Below are 23,978 nucleotides of genomic sequence, written 5' to 3' on the forward strand. Positions count from 1 at the left end.
CTCCCGGACCAGGGCACGAACCCGTGTCCCTTGCATCGGCAGGAGACCTCCCAACCACTGCGCCACCAGGGAAGCCCTTCTTCTATAATTTTGAAGTTGTGCCTTTTAAATGTGTCTAAGAATAATTTTGAATGAGTTGGCGTAAGTTGTAAAGTTCGTGTCTACCTCCATTTCATGTCCCACGGTTTCCAGTTAACGGTTCCTTAACTATTTTTGGAGAAGTTATGGGACACAGTCTCCATTTCAGTGAACGCCCAAAGTTGAATGGGTTCCGCAGTTCTGCCTGCAGGGAGCGCTGTGACCCGTGAACTGTGAGGGACGCGCGGCCTGCAGTTCCTGAACTGACCACACGGTGGCGCTGAGCGGGCCTCTCTGACCCAGGGCGCATGCGTGTTCCCCCTCCCTGCGAGCAGCTGAGAGGAGTTGTGTCTCCTCAGGCACCGCTGAGACGCCGGCTCAGCGTCTCTGCTGACAGGAATTCAGTCTCCTTAGGACTCGTTGGGGTTTCGGTTTCAGGACGACGCAGGGCTGTGTCCACGGAAGCTGAGTTTCCTGAGGACCCAGGCGACGCCGGGAGGAAAAGGTGAGAAGAAGTGGGGAGAAGCTTCCTGTGGGCGACTGACGGCTGACGGGGGTCCGTCTTCATGCGACCCAGGAAGGGCTTGGTGTGGAAAGCTGGGTTTTTAGTCACTTCGGTGTGCTGTGTAGCCAGCATGTGGTATGGGGGGTCCACTTTTCCCAGCACCATTTATTGTGGGGCCTGTCCTTCCCCTCGGTGTGTCCTTGGCCCCCTTGTCGTAAATTAACGGGCCCCACGCGTGCGGGGTGGATTCTGGGCTCTCCGTCCCGTCCCTCTGGACCGTGTGCCTGTTTTGGTGCCAGTTCCGCACTGTTTTGGTGACTGTAGCTTCTCAGCAGAGTGTGGAGTCAGGGAGCGAGATGCTTCCATCCCGTTCTCCTTTCTCAGGGTCGTTTTCGCTCTTCGGGGTCCTTTGTGGCTCCACACAGATGTTAGGAGGATTTGCTCTGTTTCTGTGAAAAATACCATTGGAATTTTGGTAGGAGTTACGCTCACTGTGTACATTGCTTTGGGAAGAATGGAGATTTTAACGCTATGAATTCTTGCATTCCATGAGCACGCGATACCTTTCCGTCGATTTGTGTCTTCAGTTTCTTCACCAAAGTTTTCAGTGTGCGGGTCTTTCACGTCCTTCGTTAAATTTATTCTAGGTATTTTGTTCTTTTTGATGGAATTGTAAATAGCTTTTGTTTGTTTGTTTGTTTTTTCCCTCTTTCTGATGGTCCATGATTAGTGTTTAGAAATGCAGTTGATTTTCTGTGTATTGATTTTGTAACTTCACTGAGTTCCTTTATTATTTCTAATAGTTTTTCGGTAGAGTGAGGTAGAAAACTGGAACTCGAAAATCCCACGGTTTCTATCATATTTAGGTCATCCACAACACCAAAGACACAGTGTCTCCCACTAGAGTCTTCCCACAGTGCCTGTCAATTCCATGCGGACTCCTATAAGGGCAGTTAGGTTCATGACTTTGTGTGAAGTGGATCTGGATTAAGGCTTGGCCTCTATAAGAAAGTGTAATATGTTCTCTGCCTTTCTGGTGTGGTCTTGACATGGTGTTTTGGAAAGTTATTGACTTTGCAGTAACTCCAAACCTACAGAAACTTGTAATAGCAGAACAGGGTACCGTGTAGCTGCACACTCAGATTACCCAGACTTCCTTGCTTTACTGCTTTAGCCACTGAACACAAAATACTCCAGTGCATTTTACCCAAAACGGGGGCACTCTTCCAGGGAACCAACACAGAACCTCCAAATGAGGAAATTATGATGGTTTCCACATTGCGGTCCAATCCACAGGCCCACTTCAACTTTCACCAGCTGCTCCAGCTCTAGGGAAACGTCTTTTCCCATTCTGATCCAGGTTTCTTTTTCTGGAACAATTACTGATACTTTCCCTCATTTTCACAACCTTGATGGATTTAAAGCACACAAGATGAGTAGGATCTGGGTGGCTTTTCTGTATTGTAACATGTATCAGTACTTCATTTATTTTGTGTGTGTGTGATTAAATGTACGGATCATTTACCATTTAAACTATTTTAAGTACACCATTCTATGGCATTAACCACGCTCACATTGTTGTACAAATATCCTCACCATCCACATTCCGATCTTTTCAGTTTTCACTGGTGAAACTCTGTAGCCATTAAACACGAATTCCCCTCAGCCCCTGGCAACCACATTCTACTTCCTCTCTCTGAATTTGACTTTTCTGGGTACCTCATATAAGTGGAATCATATCATTTTTGTCCTTTTGTGATGGAGTTATTTCACTTATCCTAATGACTTCAAGGTTCATATATGTTGTAGCACGTGTCCGAAGTTCCTTAATTTTTAAGTCCGAATGACATTCTTTTGTGTGTATAGCACATTTAGTTTATCCACTCATCCATCAGTGGACACTTGGATCGCTTCCACCTTTCGCTATTGTGATTAATGCTGCTGTGAGTGTGTGTGTACCCATATCTCTTCCAATCCCTGCTTTTAGTCTTTTGGGTATATACCCCGATGTGGAATTGATGGATCATATGTTAATTCTGTGTTTACCTTTTTGAGGAGCTGCCATACTATCTTCCACAGGGGCTGCACCATTTCACTTTATTCCTTTCATGGCAGAATAACATGGCGGTTTATGGATCAACCCCATTATGTTTATCCATTTACCCACTGATGGACGTTTGCATTGTTTCTTCCTTTTGGCTCTTGTGAACAGTGCGGCTATCAATATATACGTACACCTGTTCTCAGTTCTTTGGGGTCTCTAGGAGTGGAGATGTTGAACCATATGGTAATTGCACATTCATATTGTAAACATAGGTTGCATGCTTTTCCATTTCCATGAGTCATGCTTAAAGGTTCCAATTTCTCCGCATTGTTGCCAACATTTGTTATTTTTAATTCTCTTGATTATAACCATTTTAGAGTGTGTGAAGGAGTTATTGCATTGTGGTTTTAATTTGCATTTCCCTCCTGTCTTGTCATCTGCTTGTTGACCATTTTTTCATGTCTTGTGCAAAGAAGGGTCTATTTAAGTCCTCTGTCCATATTTAAAATTGGGTTGTTTGTTTTTGTTGATGAGTTATGAAAGTTCTTGATATACACTGGATAAATAAAGACTCATCAGATATATAATGTGGAAATATTTTCCTCCATTATGTGGGCTGTCTTTTCACTTTCAGGATTGCATCTGGTCATTGTCAAGCCACGGAGAGAGGCTTGACAGACAGGGCTGTGAGGGACAATTATGTTTGACTTGGCCAACATGTCAAATCGACTTGGCCGACACGTCACATTTCCTTCAAGCCTCCAGATCTGTGAGATAATAAATTTCTATTGCATATAGCTGCTCAGTGTGTGGTATTTCATATGGCAGCCCTAGAAAATAATAAAGATTTTGGTATCAGGAAGAGGAAGGCTGCTTAACACTTACCTACTCGTGTGGAAATATTTTTAGATTGGGGTAATGAAAAGAGGCTGGTGTTGGTGTGCTTAATAGGAAAAGCTCAGATAGATTGGAAGACCTGTTGGTAGAAAATGTACATTGATGGAGATTATGGTGAGACATCAGAAATGAAAGAGGAAAGCTGAGAGAAACTTCTGTAATCTTAGAAATACATATATAAGCATAAACAAATGAATGTTGGTGATATCTCAGATGGAAATGGAGAACATGCCATTGAAAACATGTGGAAAGGTGAATCTTGTAATAAAGTGGCAGAAAACTTTTCTGAATAGTATTAGGTTGCGTGTACAAACTAGAATTTTTTTTTTTTTTTTTTTTTTTTTTTTTGCGGTAGGCGGGCCTCTCACTGTTGTGGCCTCTCCCCTTGCAGAGCACAGGCTCCGGATGCGCAGGCTCAGCAGCCATGGCTCACGGGCCCAGCCGCTCTGCGGCATGTGGGATCTTCCCAGACCGGGGCACGAACCCGTGTCCCCTGCATCGGCAGGCGGACTCTCAACCACTGCGCCACCAGGGAAGCCCCTAGAATTTGAGTGTGATGATTTTGGATGTTTAGCTGAAGAGATTTCTAAGCAAAGTATTGAAGAAAGTATGGCCTGATTTCTTCTTGATGCTTGCAGTTATGAGAAGAGAAAGTAAACTGCAGAGAAAATTATTAAGAAAAGCAGAGAGAAATCCTCAAGTTTTGGAAACATCTCAGTCTATCCAGATAACCTGCTTTTGAAATAGAGCCAAGGGTGTGCCTGGAAAAACTTTTGCTAAAGGGTTGATGCATGTGATTCATACAGTCAACCATCTCAGCAGAACCAGGAATAGCTATGTGGTCATACAGGAAAGGCCTGTGGAGGATCCTCTTGTCTGATGACCTGAATCTCATGAATTGCATAGAAGGCCAAGAAGGGTTTTGATAGTCTGACAGTAGCAGGCACAATGTTGCTCTGGACTGAAGTAACCAAATGGGATGAAGTAGAGAAAGATTGATTTGAGGACAGGGACAGACGGAGTGGCTCACTTGGTTGCTACTGCCACCCGGTGTTCAGAGGGCACAGGCTGAGGTGCCAGGGTCACAGACAGGTGGGCCCAGAGGACAGAGCATGCAGATGAAGGGGAGCAAAATTTGCCACCCCAGTGTGTCTCATTATCTTGAGGATTAAATTAAGGTCATTCTTTTTAAGAACAGAAGAGTCAGGAAGAAATTTTGACCTCCCCCTTAGCTACCTATAGAATTTAGATAGAGGACCTGTTACCAAAATAGAGCTGTCAGCAGAAATATGTGCAAAAAACATGGGCTAGGTGTGGTGGTGTGGGGGCCAGGAGACTTAGCAGGGCCTAGAGATCAGAGTCCACTCTGTGTCCCATTGTCTCCACTGGCCCAGCAAATATTTATTTATCAAACATCTACTTTTCCATTTTCATGTGAATTGCCTTCTTCCCCTTTGAAGTCCCAAACCACTAACCCCAACCTCCTCTTTCGTCTTTAGCTTAAGATGATATTTAAGGTGAGTTACTCAGGTTTCCTGGGTCTCTCCCATGTATACATATTATTGAGTGTTTATTGGAATTTTTCCTTTTAATCTGTTTCATGTCAACTTAAATTTTAGACCAGCCAGAAGGACCTAGAAACATAGAGGAAAATTTCTTCCTCCTTGATAGAGCCAATACATTTTTTTTCTTATTGTAAAATCCAATAGAATTTGCTCTGTTTCTTTCTGACTTGCTTGACACCTTGTTTACATCATTTTGCTTTTTTACTTTGGGAATGAGAAACTCTATCCTATGCCTGCCCCACCAGTGTAATTTGAAAGCAAAGAACTTGGGTTAAAGAACAACAAATTATAAAACTTATAAAAATAGCAAGTGAGACTCTATTCAGTACTACTGCAACACGAGGCAGACTGGACTAAACTCCAAATACAACAGGGACAAGTGGGGTTTTGGAATGGATGAGGCAGGGTAGGTATGCTGAGTAAAATTAGTCCTGGATAACTTGAATAATTTTGTCAGGCTCTTGGGCATGTGTGGTCCCTGGTTGTCTGAGACCTGGCCCTGGGGTGATCCAGGTCAGGAGGAATGTGGAAAGGTGTGTGAGAGCTTGTAAGAGAGATAGAAAATAGAGATATGCTCTGGATTGGTGGCTTGTATATCAGAGGTACACCTGCAGGAAGGTGTCTGATATCTGCAGGAATTTGCAGCCCAGGAAGGGGCAGTCTGTGCAAGATCAAGGCCCCCCAAATCAGAACATTGAGAATACAGAAATAGGAAAATATAGTTACTACAGTTGTCCCTGCGGTGCTCTGGCTTCAAATTAAGGGAACTTTGGGTGAGTGACTTTCAGAGAATATGGCAGAAGTCACTCTAAATGGAATAAAACATTTTACTATGGGAGTAGGAAGAACAAACACAAGTAAAAGTATATAAAGATTCCTTGTAAACTGGCTCATCACCAAGTCCCCATTTGTATGACATTAGCCAGGAAAATAGATTTGAAGTTTTGGGGCTCTCTAACAATACCTGGGCGGAGTTGTGAAGAGTATTAGAATGTGCTCAGGTCAAGGAGACGGGTCCAGAAGTTATGCCCTTTGAGAGTATGAACTGTAAGTAAGTTTATGCAAAGATAGTAGTATTTGTGTATAGCCAAGGCTGTAGTAGGAGCCGGTGGTCCTACTCCATAGGGGTCAAGGTGTTGACTGAAAGGAGGCTGGTGCTTCCTGGAGACAACATTTATATCCATTATTTTCTTTCTTTTTTAAACTTCTGCTCCCTGCATTCATTCATTCATTCATTCATTTATATTTTTGGCAGCGTTGAGTCTTCGTTGCTGCGCGCGGGCTTTCTCTAGTTGCGGTGAGCGGGGGCTACTCTTTGCTGCAGCGCGCAGGCTTCTCATTGCGGTGGCTTCTCTTGTTGCAGAGCACGGGCTTCAGTAGTTGTGGCTCGTGGGCTCTAGAGCGCAGCTTCATCCATTATTTTCTTTAAATAAAGACTTTATTTTTTTTTAGAGCAGTTTTAGGTTTACAGCATAATGGGGGGGGGCAGTCCAGAGCTATCCCATATACGTACTGACCCTCACATGCACAACCTCCACCATCATCACTACCCTCAGATGGCACATTTGTTATAGCTGATAAACTGTCATGACACATGGCAATTACCCGACGTCTATAGCTTACCTTAGGGTTCACTCTTGTACATTTCACGTGACTTTACAAATGTATGACATGTGTCCAGTATTAAGGGATCATAAGGAGTATTTCTCTGCCCTAAAAGTCCTCTGACTTCACCTGTTCATCCATCTTCCTCTTCCCGAGCTCTACACAATCACTGATCTTTTTACTGTCTCCATAGTTTTGTGTTTTCCAGAATATCACAAAGTTAAAAGCATACAATATGAAGCCTTTTCAGATTGGCTTCTTTTACTTAGTAATATGCTTGCCTCTTCCATGTCTTTTCATTCTTTTATTGCCAAATAATATTCTGTTGTTTGGATGAACCACAGTTTATTTATCTGTTCACTTACTGTAGGACATCTTGGTTGCTTCCAAGTTTTGTCAACCATGAATAAAGCTGATATAAACATTTGTGTGCAGGTTGTCACGTGGACCTGTGTTTTCTGTGTCTTTGGGTAAATACCAAGGTGTATGATTGCTGGGTCATATGGTGAGAGCATGTTTCCTTTCATAGAAACTGCTGAAATGTCTCCCAAAGTGGATGCACCGTCTTGCGTTACAACAAGTGGTGAATGAGTTCCTTTCCTTCTACAGCCTTGCCGGCATGTGGTAGGTAATTGCAATGTGTCATGACAGCTTATCAGCCTTGCCGGCATGTAGTGTGGTCCATGTTCTAGATTTTGGCTATTTGAATAATTGTGTATAGTCATCACATCATGGTTTTACTTTGCATTTTTCTGATCACATGTGAAACAGAGCTTCTTCTCATATGCTCATTTGCTATCTGTTTATCTCCGTTGGTGAAGTTTCTATTCAGGTCTTTGGCCCATTTTTTTTTAATAAATTTTTTTATTTTTAATTTTTTTAAATTTTTGGCTGTGTTGGGTCTTTGTTGCTCTGTGTGGGCTTTCTCTGGTTGCGGTGAGTGGGGCTACTCTTCGATGCAGTGCGCAGGCTTCTCATTGCAGTGGCTTCTCTTGTTGCAGAGCACAGGTTCTAGGTGTATGGGCTTCAGTAGTTGTGGCACACGGGCTCAGTAGTTGTGGCACACGGGCTCAGTAGTTGTGGCACACGAGCTCTAGAGTGCAGACTCAGTAGTTGTGGCGCACGGGCTCAGTTGCTCTGTGGCACCAGGGCTCGAACCTGTGTCCCCTGCATTGGCAGCCGGGTTCTTAACCACTGCGCCACCAGGGAAGTCCCTTTGGTCCACTTTTTAATCAGGTTTTCTGTTTTCATATTGTTGAGTTTCAAGTGTTCTTTGTATAATAGGGTAACAGTACTTTACCAGATGAATCTGTTACAAATAATTTATCCTAGGCTGTGGCTTGTATTCTCATTGTCTTGACATTGTCTTCCACAGAGCAGAAGTTTTTAAATTTAATAGAATCTAGCTTATCAAAGATTTATTTTATGGATCCTAAAAAGTCATCATTCATTCTACCCCAAATCATATAGTTTTTCTCCTGTGTTATCTCATGGAGGTTTTAGAGTTTTGAATTTTACATTCAGCTCTGTGAACCATTTTCAGTAAAGTTCTGTGAAGACTATAAGGTCTTTGCCAAGATTCACTTTTTTGCATGTGGATATCCAGTTGTTCCATTTGCTAAAAAAGCCCCATTAATTTTCAGAATGGCACAGATAGGAGTAATATCTTCCAGACTTTGCTTTAATCTTGGGAAAACGGGGGTGTACATTTTGGCAGAGAGCAAGGGTTATACCAGGATTGTGGTCTAAGCAGAGGGTGAGCCCAGACACATAATAGAGATCCCAATATCAAAGGAAGAAAAGCAGTAAAGGCTATGTGTTCATCATTTGTGTTTTAAGAGAGACCATCCATAGGCTTTACTGGGGCTCAGGATTTAGCATCCAGGATGAAGTCATCACCAGTGGGAAGGTCTTGAGTTGGACGGGTATCATCTGGGATGTGGACTGGAGAACCTCCAAGTGAGTTCCTGTTGCAGTGGATGTGGGTCTCAGCATTTGCCATGGTTGATTGAAGCAGTGTCTCTGTGGCAGAGTGGGCTTCCAATTATAATTTAATGAAAACAACTAGACCGTTACTAATTAGATCAGCAGTCATCAGGATGATGCGAGCTGTGCTTGACCGGTCTCCGTTGTTGTTGCTGTTTGTGGGCATATAGGGTCCTGTATCAAATGAGCCACCTGCCCTGTAGGACAGGTTATGGTTAGTGCTTCCAGGAGAGTATGTGCCCTAGATCTGGTGTCCAACCCTTTCAGTATGGGGGAAAGATAGTAAAATATATTAAAAAATAAATTAAGCCATGGGGAAAGGGAGAGACACATTCAGGGGATTATGTGCCTGACTGGAATTTGGAAAGGAATTATTTGAGAAGAGCGTTATGTTTCTAATATCAAACATCTGTCTAGGACCTATCAGGGACATGATGGTTCTATTGAATGATATTCCAAGACCCTACATTGTGTGTATTGAAAATGAAATGTGTAGTTTAGTTACTATTAGTAAAGTTTGTAACTCCAAAGGAAATAAGTACTGCCCTAGTAAGGCATTGTAGGTCTTAGCATACATGGAAATATGTGTCATTTTGATTGATGTTTTAGGTATCTTTGAGGCAAGAGATTCCCAGATACTTTTACACCAAAGGGGACAATTTTTGGACAATGGCCCAATAGTTTATTATAAATGAGAAGATGGGGTTATTTGTTGTCCAGGGTATCCACCGCTAAGGCCACTGCACCTGCCCTGTCCCTGGGACTAGACCTCATGCTCCTGAGTCCAGAGCACTCCTTAGTGTCCTGATGACACCCTGCAGCGCAGCCCCTCCTGTCTCCCTGTGGGGAGGTTTGTGTCTGGGCTCACACTGACCTCCCTTTATTGTGTCTCTTACACAGTAATGCATGGTTCCTGTCCACGGCTCTCAGGCTGTCCATCTGCAGATATAGCATGTTCCTGGCATTGTCTCTGGAGATCACAAATCAGTCCTTCACAGAGTCTGCATAGTTAGTGCTACCAGTACCAGTATTAATGGATGAGACCTACTCCAGCCCCTTCCCTGGAGCCTGGCACACCCAGCTCATCCAGTAGCTACTGAAGGTGACTCCAGAGGCTGCACAGGAGAGTCTCAGAGACCCCCCAGGCTACACCAAGCCTCTCCCAGACTCTACCAGCCAGACCTCTGCAAACACAGAGACATCCTGGTCAGGAGACTGTCACACATCCACTGATTCCCTCACTCATATCCCCTCACATCCTCAGTATCTCTTGTTCTCCATCAATTACCTTGTAAAATAGCAACAAAGACAAAGCAGCTCAGCCCAGACTCCACGGTGTGTTGTCTGTATTCAGTCCTTGCACAGCTGTTGCTGAGGCAGGGCCATAACAGTGAGGTGTGGGGGTCCTCCGAAGGACGACTTGGGCTCGAAGATGCCCCAGCTGGTCCTTTCTTGGACTGAAGGACACTTGATGTCCCATCCAATCTTACTTCTCTCTCTATCACTCAGGGTCAGAGCTGCGTCAGGGCTGACATCACTCTCAGCATCACAAACATACTTTCCTAAAAACAAATTCCATGCAAATGGAATCCATTTTCGATGACTGCTTTTTAGGTGACCTGAAATAACTGAAAAAACCTTAGCATAGTTATTGATAATATGAACCTGCTTCTTTAGGCAAATATAAAATATAAAATAACAATGGCGATGGTCAGTTTTATGTGTCAGCTAGCCTGGGCTCCCTCTCCAGTTATTCAGTCAATCCCTAATCCAGGTGTTACCCCAAAGGTATTTTGTAGATGTTGTTAAATTCTATCATCATTTTACTCTAACCTAGGAATATTATCCTAGATAACCTGGTTGGGCTTGGTTCAATCACAGCAGACCTGAAGAAGATGCAATTCCACAGTGGACAGCAGCTTCATCTACTACTCGAGATTTCCAGACTGGCCTTCCTGACGTCTGGCCCCATGAAGATTGTATGTCTCCAACTGGCCGCACAGCCTCCATCCTCCAGAGCTCCCAGCACAGCAGCGGGGTGTCCATCAGGCTCTGCTGGAAGCTACAGGTCAGGGTGGTGACCCCACAAGAGTTTGATCAGGACAAGTTCAAACTCCACATCCCGTTGTGTCTAAACAAACATCACTCCCTTGAGTACTCGTGTCCACTTACCTTCCCCAGTGAGTGCACGTGCAAAGGACAGCAGGCACGTCCTGGTCCACAGCAAGTCTGAAAGTCCCATCACACCTTCCCAGGTGCCTGCAAGAGCCACGGCCTGGGCCACACCTGAGCTCCAGGTAGAGGGCCTGCCCCTGGGGTTTAGACAACAGAGAGGACATGACCCCTTTTCAGAGAGTGGAAAGAGAAAGGGTTTGGGGACAAAAAGATGAAGGAGAAAGAAAACTGATTCACAGAAGAAGAGACAGCCTGACCAGTGTTCACTGTTCAGCGTTGAGTCTGGTGAGAGGAGGGTTAGATTGAAAATCCATCAACTTCTCTAAGGGACTGGCCCAGCCTTAGGCTCCGTCTGGCTGGGACCGGGACAGCAAAGACTGTCCTTGTCTAGGATTTCTATTGAGGTCTGTTCTCCCAGTCTGATAGGAAAGCAGCAGCCAGCTTCCTCGGGCTTCCTCACATCCCTGCTGCTGGTGACCATCAGCAGTCATTCCTGGCTCTGTAAGTGGGACTCTGCATTGGTGCACGTGAGACTGCGTGCTCGTGTTAGAGCAGAAGCTTCTAATCAGAAATCTATAGTTGACAAACAATTACAAACATAGAGAGGGTCTACAAGAAATGGTGAGACGCAGAGGGAACCACAGGCTCTGGCAGGAAACCTCTACCTTCATCCGCACCTGCTCGTGTGGCTGGTCTCTGCTCAGTGGGTCCTGAGCATGCCCTGGTGGCCTCAGCCCTGCCTCATGGTCCTCAGTGAAACCTGCAGCCCAGCCCCTCCTGTCTCCCTGCAGGGAAGTTTCTGTCTGGGCTCACCCTGACCTCCCCTCCCTGTGTCCCTCGAACAGTCCGCAGCCATGCCCTCGGTGGTCACAGAGCTCAGCTGCAGGGAGAACTGGTTCCTGGACGTGTATCTGGAGATGGGGAGTTAACTCCTAGGGGCTGGGTCTGGGTCTGTGTCATCTTTCTAGCATATTCCTGATGACCAGTGCAGCCCCTCCCCCAAGGGCTGATGGATCCCAGCTCCAGCAATAACCACTGGTTGGGATGAGGAATCCAGAGACAGCACAGGTGAGGGAGAGGGTCTGCAAGGTGCAGTCCTGGGCCCAACTCCTGTGCCTGCACCTGGGACAGGACACCTGGCAACAAGGAGAATCAGTCGCTGTCAGTCATCTGTGGCCACAGCCATCCCCACAGACCCATGTCTGACACCTGCGACCCTCACTTTGGGGAGGTATCACCAGGCGGAGGAGAAGAACCCACAGCCTCCTCTTCTTCCGGACCACAGCTCTGCCTTCCCCAGGGACCTCAGCCCTGTCTGCGGAGGGAGCTGTGAGCTCCTGCAGCCCAGGGGCGGACTTTACCCTCGAGCTTGAAGAGGAATTTTCATATTGGAAGCCTTGTCCTTAGAAGTGGGGAGAGACTGAAGAACTCCTTTTCTGTTATTTCTTATTATTTCTAACCAACATATAATCATTCTCCCCACTTCCTAAGGACTCAGATTGTTTTCTATCCATAATGGCCCTTTTCTCCTTTCTTTTCAATTAGTTTTTGCAGGTGTTAAGTGGAAGAAATAGTCCTACTCTCTTTTCTGATGTTTGAGAGCTGACACCTTAAAGTTCACTCCTCTCTTCTTCCTCTGCCCACGGCTGGGAAATTTGGTAAGAAGCACAGCTTCTTCCTCCTTCAATGCAGGTGGGAGATCAAAACCACATGAGCCCCACCTGTGAGCACAACACTTAACCCTCCCACACCCAGGAACCACATTAAAAACCCTAATCCGTCTCCATTGCTGGTGCTATCAAACCATTTCTGATGTTCTTGAGAGGTCTGCCCTGCTCTCAACAGACACCTCAATAATGGAGGTGATACATTTTTCAAATTCCTTTCATGTGTGCCTGTGGCATCATCAGACTGAACTTCTCTATTGAGCTTTGGTGGGGGATGGGTGTCACTAGGCATTGCCTTGATGTCCACTATTAATACTGTTGGTGCTGTGAGTGTGGTGTCAAGTCAGTAACCACCACCACCAGGGCCTTCCTTCTCTTGCTTTGGGTGTGTGATGCCGGTGTTGCCTGATACCCATCATGCACTTTAAGGTGCTGCTTGCTGGCTAGTTGTGCTCTGAGCTGTGCCGTGTAGTGCTGCGTTGTTGACTGCAACAGAGCCTCTTGTATGGATTTAGCCAGCTTACTTCAGAAGTTTTGATAATTAATTGGTATTTACGGACAGGAGTAAGGGACTCTGCCTTCTGTGCATGGGAGTGTTTTCCTCCTATGGCAACACATCTTCCTAATTCAGAGGTTTTGGAGTTAAGCATAGAATCATGAGGCAGAGATGGGCTGGGGGAGACTGCTCTAAGGAGAGGAAGCCCCAGACCCCGGCAGGGAACAGCCCTGAACCTCCATCTGTGCCTGCTCCTGCGATCAGCCTTGTGCTGGCAGCGCTGACCTCCCTCTGAGGCCCTGAGATCTCCTGGGAGACCCTGACTGTTACCCGCAGCCCCCACACCTGCCCCTGTGAGGAGGCTTGTGTCTGGCTCACCACACACTCGGACTGCAGTGTCTCGGACACAGCTGTACCTGCCTGCACTCCTGGCCTTGGAACTGCACAGCTGTGAGAACACTTGCTTCTTGGTTGTGTCCCTGGAGATGGTGACTCAGGACTGGAGGTCATGCTGTCCTGAGTGTGCCCCTGAGCCCAGGCCACAGCAGCTGCTCCAGCCCCTTCCCTGGGTGAATGTGGATCCACCACAGGGAATATTTTGAAATTGGGAACATGTAGATGACCCAGGTGAGGGTGAGCCTCTCCCTGGAGACCACCTCTCCCTCATGCCTTTGTACAATGTGGTTCTCAGCCTGGGTACCTTGGAAGAGAGAAAAATCCTGAGTCACACAGGCACATGGCCTCATCCCATCATCCCACTTCTGAAGGAAAAGTCTGATTCTCTTCAAGTGGTTTAAGATAGCAGTTAAGTCATACTTCTCATCATGATGTGTAGGCAGACAGAAGGGCTTGTGGCCTCCGGATTCTGAGGGGGAATTAGTGCAAGTCTGTAGTACTGTACCTATGAAACTGGGCCTTAAGAAAGCACTTCATGCTGAAGAAAGTACTTTAATGGAAGACATAGTATGAAAAAACAAGTTAGAGTCCATTGTCAACTAACAGGCACCAAAGGAGATTATGAGATATAATTTTACAGTAAAATGAAAACAGGCCCATATAGAAGATGGGAGAGGAAGAAAGAAATGAGAAGCAAAAAGGTAAAAGCCATATGTGTAAGCATAATTAAATGGTGAATAGAGGGAAAAGAGTACATCATCTTGTACAGGGTATAAATTAAAAGAGTAGAATTAACATTCAGAAGGTCAGTGGGAATTCGTTTGAGAGGGCAGAGCTGTGAGCACTTAGAGTGAAGCCCTGGGACTGCACAGAGGGGTAAGGGAAACATCATTAGATTTTTATGGGTCAATTACCCTCAGCCTGTGCTCTGCGAAAACCCTAATGTGGAAGTGAAAGAGCGTCCAACTCTCGCCCTCTTGGAGGGGAAAATTAGCCGATGTGTTAGATCCATCAGGGATGAGCAGGGCCAGTTGGGACGGGGAGGAATACAGAGCGGCAGGCAGAAGGCAAGGAGTCAATGTCCTACCGTGGAAGTTCATCCCCGATCACATTCGGTTTAAATCACAGGACTATGTTTGTAAATTAAAAGGGAAATATTCATAGTCTGGAGGACAATGAAATTTTTCTTCTGATCATGACCTGGTACTAGATTTTTTTCCTCCCCTCAAAACAAGTACAAAATTTCACAAGAGTGAAATATTTGTTCTCTCACATTGGGAACCAACAGAGAGAAGGGATCAGCACGTGCATAGGAGGAACCTACCACTGTCCAGGAAAGAACCGCAGAAAAGGACTAGAGGGAACACCCCCTGGGGCTCTCACGTGGCCAGGAGCAGTGTCTCTTCTCACCCGCTGGGGCGAGGAAAATAAAATCTGATAATTAAGGGAGCATCAGATGGTGGACTCTGAAGGGTTTTACAGAGCATTGAGGAACGATTACTCCTACTCTAGATGCTGACCCAGTAAGCCCTCAATTCCATGGTAGCACTCATGGACATAGTCCTCCGCTCTCCCACCTCAGCGCTGGCTGAGTCCATATCCAGACCTATCCACTGCCACACCCTGGCACTGTTACCTAATCCCATTAGGAGACCCACCCAGTGACCTCTTATTCTCTGTCACTGTCTCCTTTGTAGGAAGTGGCCACAGCAGATGGTGTAGACCTGGCTCCTGTGGGATCCTGCTTTTAACTCATTGGCAGATGTCCCTGAGCAGGGCCCCAAGGCTGGCAGAGGGCCAGGTCACTCTGGGGGCAGCCATCTTGCTGCTTGGACTCTGGGCAGTACTGGCTCCAGTCCAGTGCTCTCATGGCGCTACATCTCTTCGGAGTTGGTGATACCCAGGAAGGAGTTGCACCGAGGCAAGGGTGTTCAGACGCCAGGCTGGCTCTCCTACAGCCTGCGTTTTGGGGGCCAGAGGCACGTTATCCACATGCGGCGCAAGAAGTTATTTTGGCCCGTACACCTGCTGCTGATGACTCAGGATGACCAAGGAGCCTTGCAGATGGACTACCCCTTCATCCCTTCAGATTGTTACTACCTTGGCTACCTGGAGGAGATTCCTTTTTCCATGGTCACCGTGGACACGTGCTATGGGGGTCTTGAAGGTATTATGAAGTTGGATGACCTTGCGGATGAAATCAAACCCCTCAAGGATTCGGAAAGGTTTGAACATGTGGTTTCTCAGATAGTGGCAGATGCCAGTGCAACGGGACCTGCATATGGACCGGGACACAAGGAGGATAGACACCCACTGTTCTCTGAAGCAGATGTCAGTGCAGCCCCCAGGAGTGGTGCGAGGGTGTTTGCAGCACATAAGGGAATTATGAAAGGATTCTTCAATATTCTAATTCAGTGTATCGTGTATACAACAATGTGTCTAAGTGTGTAGAAACCCTGGTACATATGTGTACTATAGTGGACTCCTTTCAACAAGGTCTTGCTGTAAGGTTCTATCTAGTTGCAGTGGTGCTATTTAATGAAAGGGATCCAACTGTCATGAGTGACTGTAGAGTACCAGGTGGTGCATATGCTCGTTACCACGCAAACAATTTCAGACTAGTTACAGAAACCACTTCATCCTTGATAGTAATTCGTGATGGACCACGACCAGGTCAGTTTGAGTCAGAGACCTATACTATGTGTACAACTGATCGTAGTCTACTCTTCGTTGGTTATCTAGGCAGACATTATTTAATATTAGCTATGGTATCGACCCAACTCATTGGGAGAAGTTTTGGTCTGTGGTATGATGGTGATAATTGCTATTGCATGAGAAGGAGCACCTGCCTTATGGCAAAATACCCAGCCTTGACAGATGCCTTCAGTGACTGTTCCATTGGGCAGTGGTGGAACATAGTAGGAATACGGGGCAGTTGTATATTTAACAAAACGGTGAGCTATTTTAATGAAAGCCTGATAAAGATGCTGTGATGTTGTGGAAACTATATAGTAGAGGATTGGGAGCAGTGTGACTGTGGCTCCTTCAAGCAGTGTTATAGCAACAAATGCTGTGAGTATGACTGTATGTTGGCAGAAGGGGCTACTTGTAATGAAGGACTATGCTGTACAAACTGTGCCTACTCTGAACCTGGGACACTCTGCAGACCAATCCAAAATACATGTGATCCTCCAGAGTACTGTTTTGGAACAACCAGTCAATGCCCGGAAGATTTTTATATGCAGGATGGAATGCCCTGTACTGAAGAAAGCTACTGCTATCATGGAAACTGCACTGACCGCACTACGCACTGCAGAGAAATCTTTGGAAGACACGCTATTAACGCTCATGATGTCTGCTATACAATAAATAGAAAAGCCAATCGATTTGACACTGTACAAGAAATGATAGGGTGTTGAACCATGCTGCTTGTGGAGAAGCAGACATAAAATGTGGAAGGCTGCAGTGTAGCAATGTCACTCATGTTCCCCGGTTGCAGGAACATGTTTCATTCCATCAGTCAAAGATCTCAGGGGTCTGGTGTTGGGGAGTAGGCAGTCACTATTCCCCAGAAACAACTGATGTTGGTCATGTGAGAAGTGGTACCCTCTGTGCTCCTGAGAGGTTCTGTCTCAATAGCACCTGCAGTGCTCGTATAGATGCAATAACTTATGACTGTCCCCCTAAGAAATGCAATCATAGAGGAATTTGCAACAATAGAAGGAATTGCCATTGCCATGTAGGCTGGGAGCCTCTACTGTGCTTAAAGAGAGGTCCTGGAGGGAGCATGGACAGCGGACCCAGTTCAAGAAGAATTCGCTCAGTAAAAACAAGCCAAGAGGGCTTCCCTGGTGGCGCAGTGGTTGAGAGTCCGCCTGCCGATGCAGGGGACGCAGGTTCGTGCCCCGGTCCGGGAAGATCCCGCATGCCGCGGAGCGGCTGGGCCCGTAAGCCATGGCCGCTGAGCCTGCGCATCTGGAGCCTGTGCTCCGCAACGGGAGAGGCCACAACAGTGAGAGGCCCGCGTACCACAAAAAAAAAAAAAAAAAAAAAAAAAAAACAAGCCAAGCGTCGATCCTATATTGGAAACTGGTCTTTGGTCGCATTTATGCCTTCATAGCTGCGCTCCTCTTTGGTGTGGCCACCCATGTTAAAAATGTCAAGACCTCCAGAGTTAAGGAAGTGATAGTAGGTGATAAATAAATTACAAACCAGCCTCCCGACCCCTGTACAACCATTGGTAATGTAGAAGTATATCAACATATATGATGGAATCAGTAATAAAATGGCAAGGATGAATATCATGTTCTAGAAGTCTGCAGGAGATGACGGCAGATTTCGGTACATCAGGGGCGGTCGAGAGGCATCGATGTTCTCACATCAGGTCTCTTTGATAGGTTGCTGATCAGCGCTCCAAAATAAATCTTGAAAAACCACTTGTTGGTGCCCTCTAATATTTTGTAAACTCTAAGAGAGCAAATTGAGCCTGAGACTTTGGCCCGGAGAGAGACCTGAGTCAGCAGCTGGGTCTTGACCTGAGTTCACTGGTCCCAGTAATAACAAACATTTTCATGGGCTTCTTTAGGGGCAGATTCATGACATTTCTCCAAATTAGTGTTCTTGAACACTGGGGTTTTCCACTTCCTCTATTTAATCTCTTCTTCTCTAAACCCAAAGTGGGTTCAGGGTAATAGAGGGCCCCTCCCAACCAGCACTGTCTATCTCCTTCTGGGGTGGCTGTGGTCTGTGGAGTGAGAGTGATGTGGGCTCCATTCCCACCTAGCATAAACTAGGACACTCTGGAGAGCCTATCTCCCAAGGTGGGACACGGAGATCAGGAGGCTGAATGTAGCATTCACTGAAATTCCATCAGAAAGTTAGGTAGAACCGCCTCTCAGTTGCTCTGGCATTCAGAGGGAGTCCTGTGAACGTTAACCCCTCCTTCCTTCTTACGTCTACATTTCAGTGCACTTTCAGTGAATGTAAGCTGAGGAATTCCTGATGAATAACAGACACTAGTCTTTTTTATTTTATTTTATTTTTTATTTTATTTTTTATTTATTTATTTATTTTTTTTTGGCGATACTTGGGCCTCTCACCGTTGTGGCCTCTCCCGTCGTGGAGCACAGGCTCCGGACGCGCAGGCCCAGCGGCCATGGCTCACAGTCCCAGCCGCTCCGTGGCATGTGGGATCTTCCCGGACCGGGGCACGAACCCGTGTCCCCTGCATCGGCAGGTGGACTCCCAACCACTGCGCCACCAGGGAAGCCCTATTTTATTTTTTATTTAACATCTTTATTGGGGTATAATTGCTTCACAATGGTGTGTTAGTTGCTGCTGTATAACAAAGTGAATCAGCTATACGTATACATATATCCCCATATGCCCTCCCTCTTGCGTCTCCCTCCCACCCTCTCTATCCCACCCCTCTAGGTGGTCACAAAACACCGAGCAGATCTCCCTGTGCTATGCGGCTGCTTCCCACTAGCTATCTATTTTACATTTGGTAGTGTATATATATATATATATATATATATATATATATATATATGTGCCTGTCACTCTCTCACTTCGTCCCAGCTTACCCTACCCCACCCCCCGTGTCCTCACATCCATTCTCTACGTCTGCGTCTTTATTCCTGTCCTGCCCCTAGGTTCTTCAGAACCTTTTTTTTTTGGTTCCATATATATGTGTTAGCATATGGTATTTGTTTTTCTCTTTCTGACTTACTTCCCTCTGTATGACAGACTTTAGGTCCATCCATCTCACTACAAATAACTCCATGGCCTTGCTGTCCTCTCTTAGGGACTGTGGCATCATCTCCATAGAAGGAGCTGGGTCAGCTTGAAGCCCGGTTCCCTCTTCTGCACGTTTCTTCTTTCTCTCCCAGCGATGGTGCTGGCCGAGCTGTGCCAGAGCAACCAAGGCAAAAGGGTCGTGCACAGAATGACTGAGAACTTTGACTAGGTGCCGTGGACTCCTCAGAGGCAGTGACCCAGATATGAGGCCCCAGAGCCTCCTTCTGAGTGTTGTGGCCCCGGTGCCCCTCTCACGGGAATTGTTGTCAGGCTTGATGGTTGACGCAGCCATGGTATCAAGATTTCACTGGTAGAAACTATTCCTTTTCTTCCCTGGGAGAAGCAGGTCTCCTTCTACTTTGTTGGGGAGACGCCCTTTTTAATAAACAAAAATGATAAGCTGTAAGTACATATTAAGTTTTAGGTTATATATATGTAAAGAATAATCATAAAGATCAAGAAACAGAACATGATGAGTGGACACCCAGGAGTGCCCTTCCCTCGTCCCAGCCTCCTCCTCACCGTGAGGTAGCTGTTCTCCTGATTTTGTGTCAGTGACTTGTCCTCATAGTTTATTCCCGGGCACGCATCCCTAAATAAGGCAGCCCAGCTTTGCCTAGTTCCAAAGTCCGTAAGTGGGTGTACCGTGCTGGCTGCTTTATTGCTCTTGATGGCTCAGCATTGTGTCCATGAGATTCTTTCCTCTTGTGAATATAGTTTTTTTTAAAAAATAATTTTTATAGTTTTACTACCTTTAAACAAAATGTACTCCATTGCTGTGGAATATTCCTTCCTAGGAGCGTGCACGGTTCATTTCTGCATCTGCTTGTGATGACCTTCAGGTTCTTTCAGGTTTGGCTCCTGTGGCTGCGGAGTCCATGTCCATGTGTCCTGGTGCAGGGCTGGGGGGTTTGTGTTCAGCTGGGAGGAGCACTGTGGGTCTGTGTGCACGGACTTCGCTCTCTGAGGCCCGATTGTTTCAGAAGTGGTTACATCCCCCGCTGCGCACCAGGCTTTCCATTGCTCCACATCCTGCTGATATTTGATACTGTGTCTTCATGTCTGCCATTCTGGTAGATGTGTGCACAGTAGTTTTCTTATGGTTTTAATCCCTCGGTTGTTAGTGAAGTTGTGCATCTTGTGGTATTCATGGACTATTTCCTGTTGTTTTTAAAGAAGTTTTAAAAATTGTGGTCAAATACACATAACATAAAATTTGCTATCTTAACCATTTTTAAGTGCACATTTCAGGATCATGAAGTAATTCGCACTGTTGTGCAAACCTGACCGCCATCATCCTCCAGAACTTTCTCATATTGCAAAATTGAAACAGTCCCCATTAAACACTCAGTCCCCATTGTCCCTCCGTCAGCCCCTGGCACTCAACATCCTACTTTCTGTCTCTATGTTTCAGACGGCTCTAGGGGCCTTGTATGAGTGGATCAAACGCTGTTTGGTTTTTTTGTGTCTAGCTTACATCACTGAGCATAATGCCCTCAAGGTTCATCCCTGCTGCAGCCTGTGTCAGAATTGCCTTTTTAGGCTGAATAACATCCCCTTGTATGGATGGACCATGTTTTTTCTTCTCCATTCATCCATTAGTGGACACATGTAATATCTACATTCATTTCTCATGTCTTATAATATTTGTGGAATAACGTCGGAAAGTCCTATGAATCAAAAGTCATTTGCCATTAACTTTTTTCTTAAACTTTTTATTGTGAAAAACATCAAAGCTAAGAAAAAGGGAAGAATACATGTCAGCCTCACTTGTGTTCAGGAATTAATGCTTTACGGTATTCACTTTATTCCCTGTGTGTGTGCTATGTGTGTGCATGTGCCTGTTGGCATGCATGTGCATAGGTATGTGCACTTGCACACGTTAGTGTGTGCATGGGCATTTGCGTGCGTGCGTGTTCATATGCTAGTGTGTGAATATATTTGTGCTGTACACGTGCATGCGTTTGTGTGTGTGCTGTGCCTGCCTGTGCGCACACCTGTGTGTTTGCTGGAACCACTTGCAAGTTGGTTGCAGAATGAATTGTGCCACAGATATGTCCGCACCTGCTCCAACAATCCTGCGTAGTCACGTAAAGGTCACAGATCTCGGGGGTTTAAATGGATGGAGCAGGATGTCCTGACACAGAGTCTGTCTTCCAATGACTGTCACTGTCTCAGTAACATCCTTCACACCTTCTTTAAGCCCCATTCAGGGTCCAGTTTAGACGCCCATTACATTCAGTCACCTGCCTCAGGTCCCCTAAAGCTACAATGTCACAGTTGGAGAGCCCGGCCAAGGCTGGGGGTGCCCCTCCTGTTGGCCTCGCCTCCAGGCTCTGCACTTGGCTCCTGTGTTCCCATCTCTCAGCCAGGCCCCGACTTGGATGGGGCCGCCACCTCTTTCCTCACAGGGTCCCATCGCCCAGTCAAGGGGGTTCATTCTCCCAAACTCATCATCAGGAGCGGTGGGGGGGGTGACCGCTCCCACTGGGTCTCCTTCATGTGAGACCCTGTGCTGTTGAAAGAGCAGGCACCCTGCCCTCGGGGGTGGGGGCTGGGGGGATGACATGCGGCCCACGATGGGCAGGTGGGTCACCAGGTGGGGCGAGCCAGTGTGCAAGGAGTTCCATGGTGGGTTCTCCTCTGCAACGGCTTCTGTGCCCCTACCTCTCCCCGTGCCTCCCCTCGAAGACAGCGCGGTGCCCGGGACCGGAGCCATGGGAGCCGTCAGCCACCGCCCCCTCTACACACACACACACACACACACACACACGCACACACGCACACGCACACGCTGCAGGGAAGCAGGACCTGAGTGCAGGGCTCTCAGCGGCCCTGAGCGCCCCGCCCGGAATCGACCAGCGGAATGGACAGACCGGATCTCCCGGCCCAGACCATGCAGGACAGTCCTGCCTGGGCTTCCAGTGCGGCTGCCTCCTGGAAGCCTGGGAGGCTGGAATCAGGCCACTTCTTGTCTGTCCTGGCAGCAGACTGGGCTGCACTCTCAGAAGTTCGTGGCTTACCCGTGGATCCTGACCATCAGGTGGCCAGAGATATTGGTAACATTTCGGTTTTGCCTGTTAAAATGTTTAGTGACAAAGATTATGTTCACTTTCCTGATGTGAGTGTCCAAAGATGAGAGACCCATGTGTGTGACCTGTACCTCCTATGAGATCAGCCCTAAGCTAGTTTAAACATGATCAAGTTCTGTCTACACAGTAGATTTAGACCTCTGCATGTCCTGTCTACTGATTATGTTTAGACCTGACCATGTTCTGTGTATGCTAGGACTATGGGAACCTGGGTAGAAACCTGGCCTGGCCTCAGTACTGGGAAGCTCCGTGCCTGCATCTGAAGGTCAGTGCTTTGATGTCTGGGGTCTGGAGCTGAGGAGGGCTTGTCTAAGTAACAGCCTCTCTTCTGAGCGTGGTTACCTGGTCCTCCCAAGGGTCCGTGCTATGGTCAGGGCCTTAGTCTTAATCCCGGCAAGGTTCACCTTCCCTGGGGCTCGTGGAGAATCTGCAGGAGGGCTACCTGGCAATAATTCCAATTCACCAGCACGTGCATGGTGTGTAGGGAGGCAGGTTTAGCTGGTGAATTGATTTCAGGGCACGCAGATCAGGCAAAAGGCTGATGGGTAACAGCTGAGGCTGCTGCTGAGCTCTCCTTCCAGTCTACTGTCCCTACTCAGAAGCGTCCAAAGCTGCCCCTTGGCTTTCAGCCCTGCTGTCCTGTGAGTTTTCTCAACATGTAAGTGAGACAAGAAAGGACTGAGCCTGCCAGATCCAAGGAAGTGTGTTCAACTCTAGCATGAAAGCTTTAAAAACAGGTAAAATCAACAGAACCAAAGTGAAAAGAGGAGGACTTCTCTGGGACAAGTGTGGGGAGAGGAGACCCACCTGACACTTCTTTTGCCATCCCAGGAGGTCCCAGGAGCCCAGCTTGTTTCCACATTAGGGGAGCCACCAACAGAGCCATGGTGTCCTGACCAAGGGGAGGTGTGACCCCCAGGTGCAGGCTCTGGGGAGGTGGAGTCACCTGGTGAGTGAGAATGTGTGACTTTAGATGCAGGCTCTGGGGAGGTGGGGTCACCAGGGTGAGTGTGGATGTGTGACCGCAGGTATAGGATGTGGGGATTTTGTGGGTCTCACCACATCTGCATGGGTCAGGATCACATGTATGGGGAGACCCCATATGTGCTCTTTGCCTGCAGTGTGTCTTGTCCCCTTTGAGAGTTCCAACCTCTGCATTAAGGGTGTTGCCCTGATTAACCTGTGGTTCCTTTTCTTCTCTTAATCTTGTCACATTCATATGAGGTCAGGCATGTTTGAGTGGGTTGCTGCTCTGTGTTCTGGTGAGTGACAACCCTTGGTGGTATAATATTAATAACATATCATATCATATGTCTAATCTATGGGGGTCACCACTTCCTGGGTCTCCCTGGACAGAGGTCAGGTGAGCACAGACTACCCCCCCTAAGAATGGTCCCCCACATGCCATGTGAGGGTACCATGATGGCCCCTAAGTTGGGGGACTGTGTTTGGGCCTCCAAAAATTGTGATGAAGGGGAGTCGAAATGGAATCTCAGTTAACAAGACATTATTTTAAGAATTTATTTTAAGTGAAATAAAACACACGTCACATACCCTTTACCATCATCACCATTTTAAGTGCACGTTCTGAGGCATCAGATATACTCACCTTCTTGTGGAGCCATCACCACCATCCCGAGAACTTTTCATCTTGCAAAATCAAACTTCCACAA

General features: G+C 46.7%; 1 protein-coding gene and 1 pseudogene across 2 annotated transcripts; both read left to right on the forward strand.

Moving 5' to 3' along the window:
* Nucleotides 1-425: 425 nt before the first annotated feature.
* Nucleotides 426-16,503, forward strand: LOC308607966 (disintegrin and metalloproteinase domain-containing protein 20-like; annotated as a pseudogene). Its single transcript, XR_014017938.1, has 2 exons — nt 426-583; nt 15,112-16,503. The product of XR_014017938.1 is annotated as a disintegrin and metalloproteinase domain-containing protein 20-like (transcript).
* On the forward strand, nt 16,414-17,534 carry LOC308607035 (disintegrin and metalloproteinase domain-containing protein 21-like; the record flags this gene model as incomplete). Its single annotated transcript, XM_081218629.1, is given in 2 exon segments — nt 16,414-16,827; nt 16,830-17,534. Coding segments are annotated over 2 exon segments (1,119 nt in total), but the record flags the coding sequence as incomplete, so codon positions are not given.
* Between the last annotated feature and the right edge of the window lie 6,444 nt (nt 17,535-23,978).

The sequence above is a fragment of the Mesoplodon bidens genome (genome assembly GCF_964165515.1).
Source record: "Mesoplodon bidens genome assembly, chromosome: 19".
NCBI lineage: Eukaryota > Metazoa > Chordata > Mammalia > Artiodactyla > Ziphiidae > Mesoplodon > Mesoplodon bidens.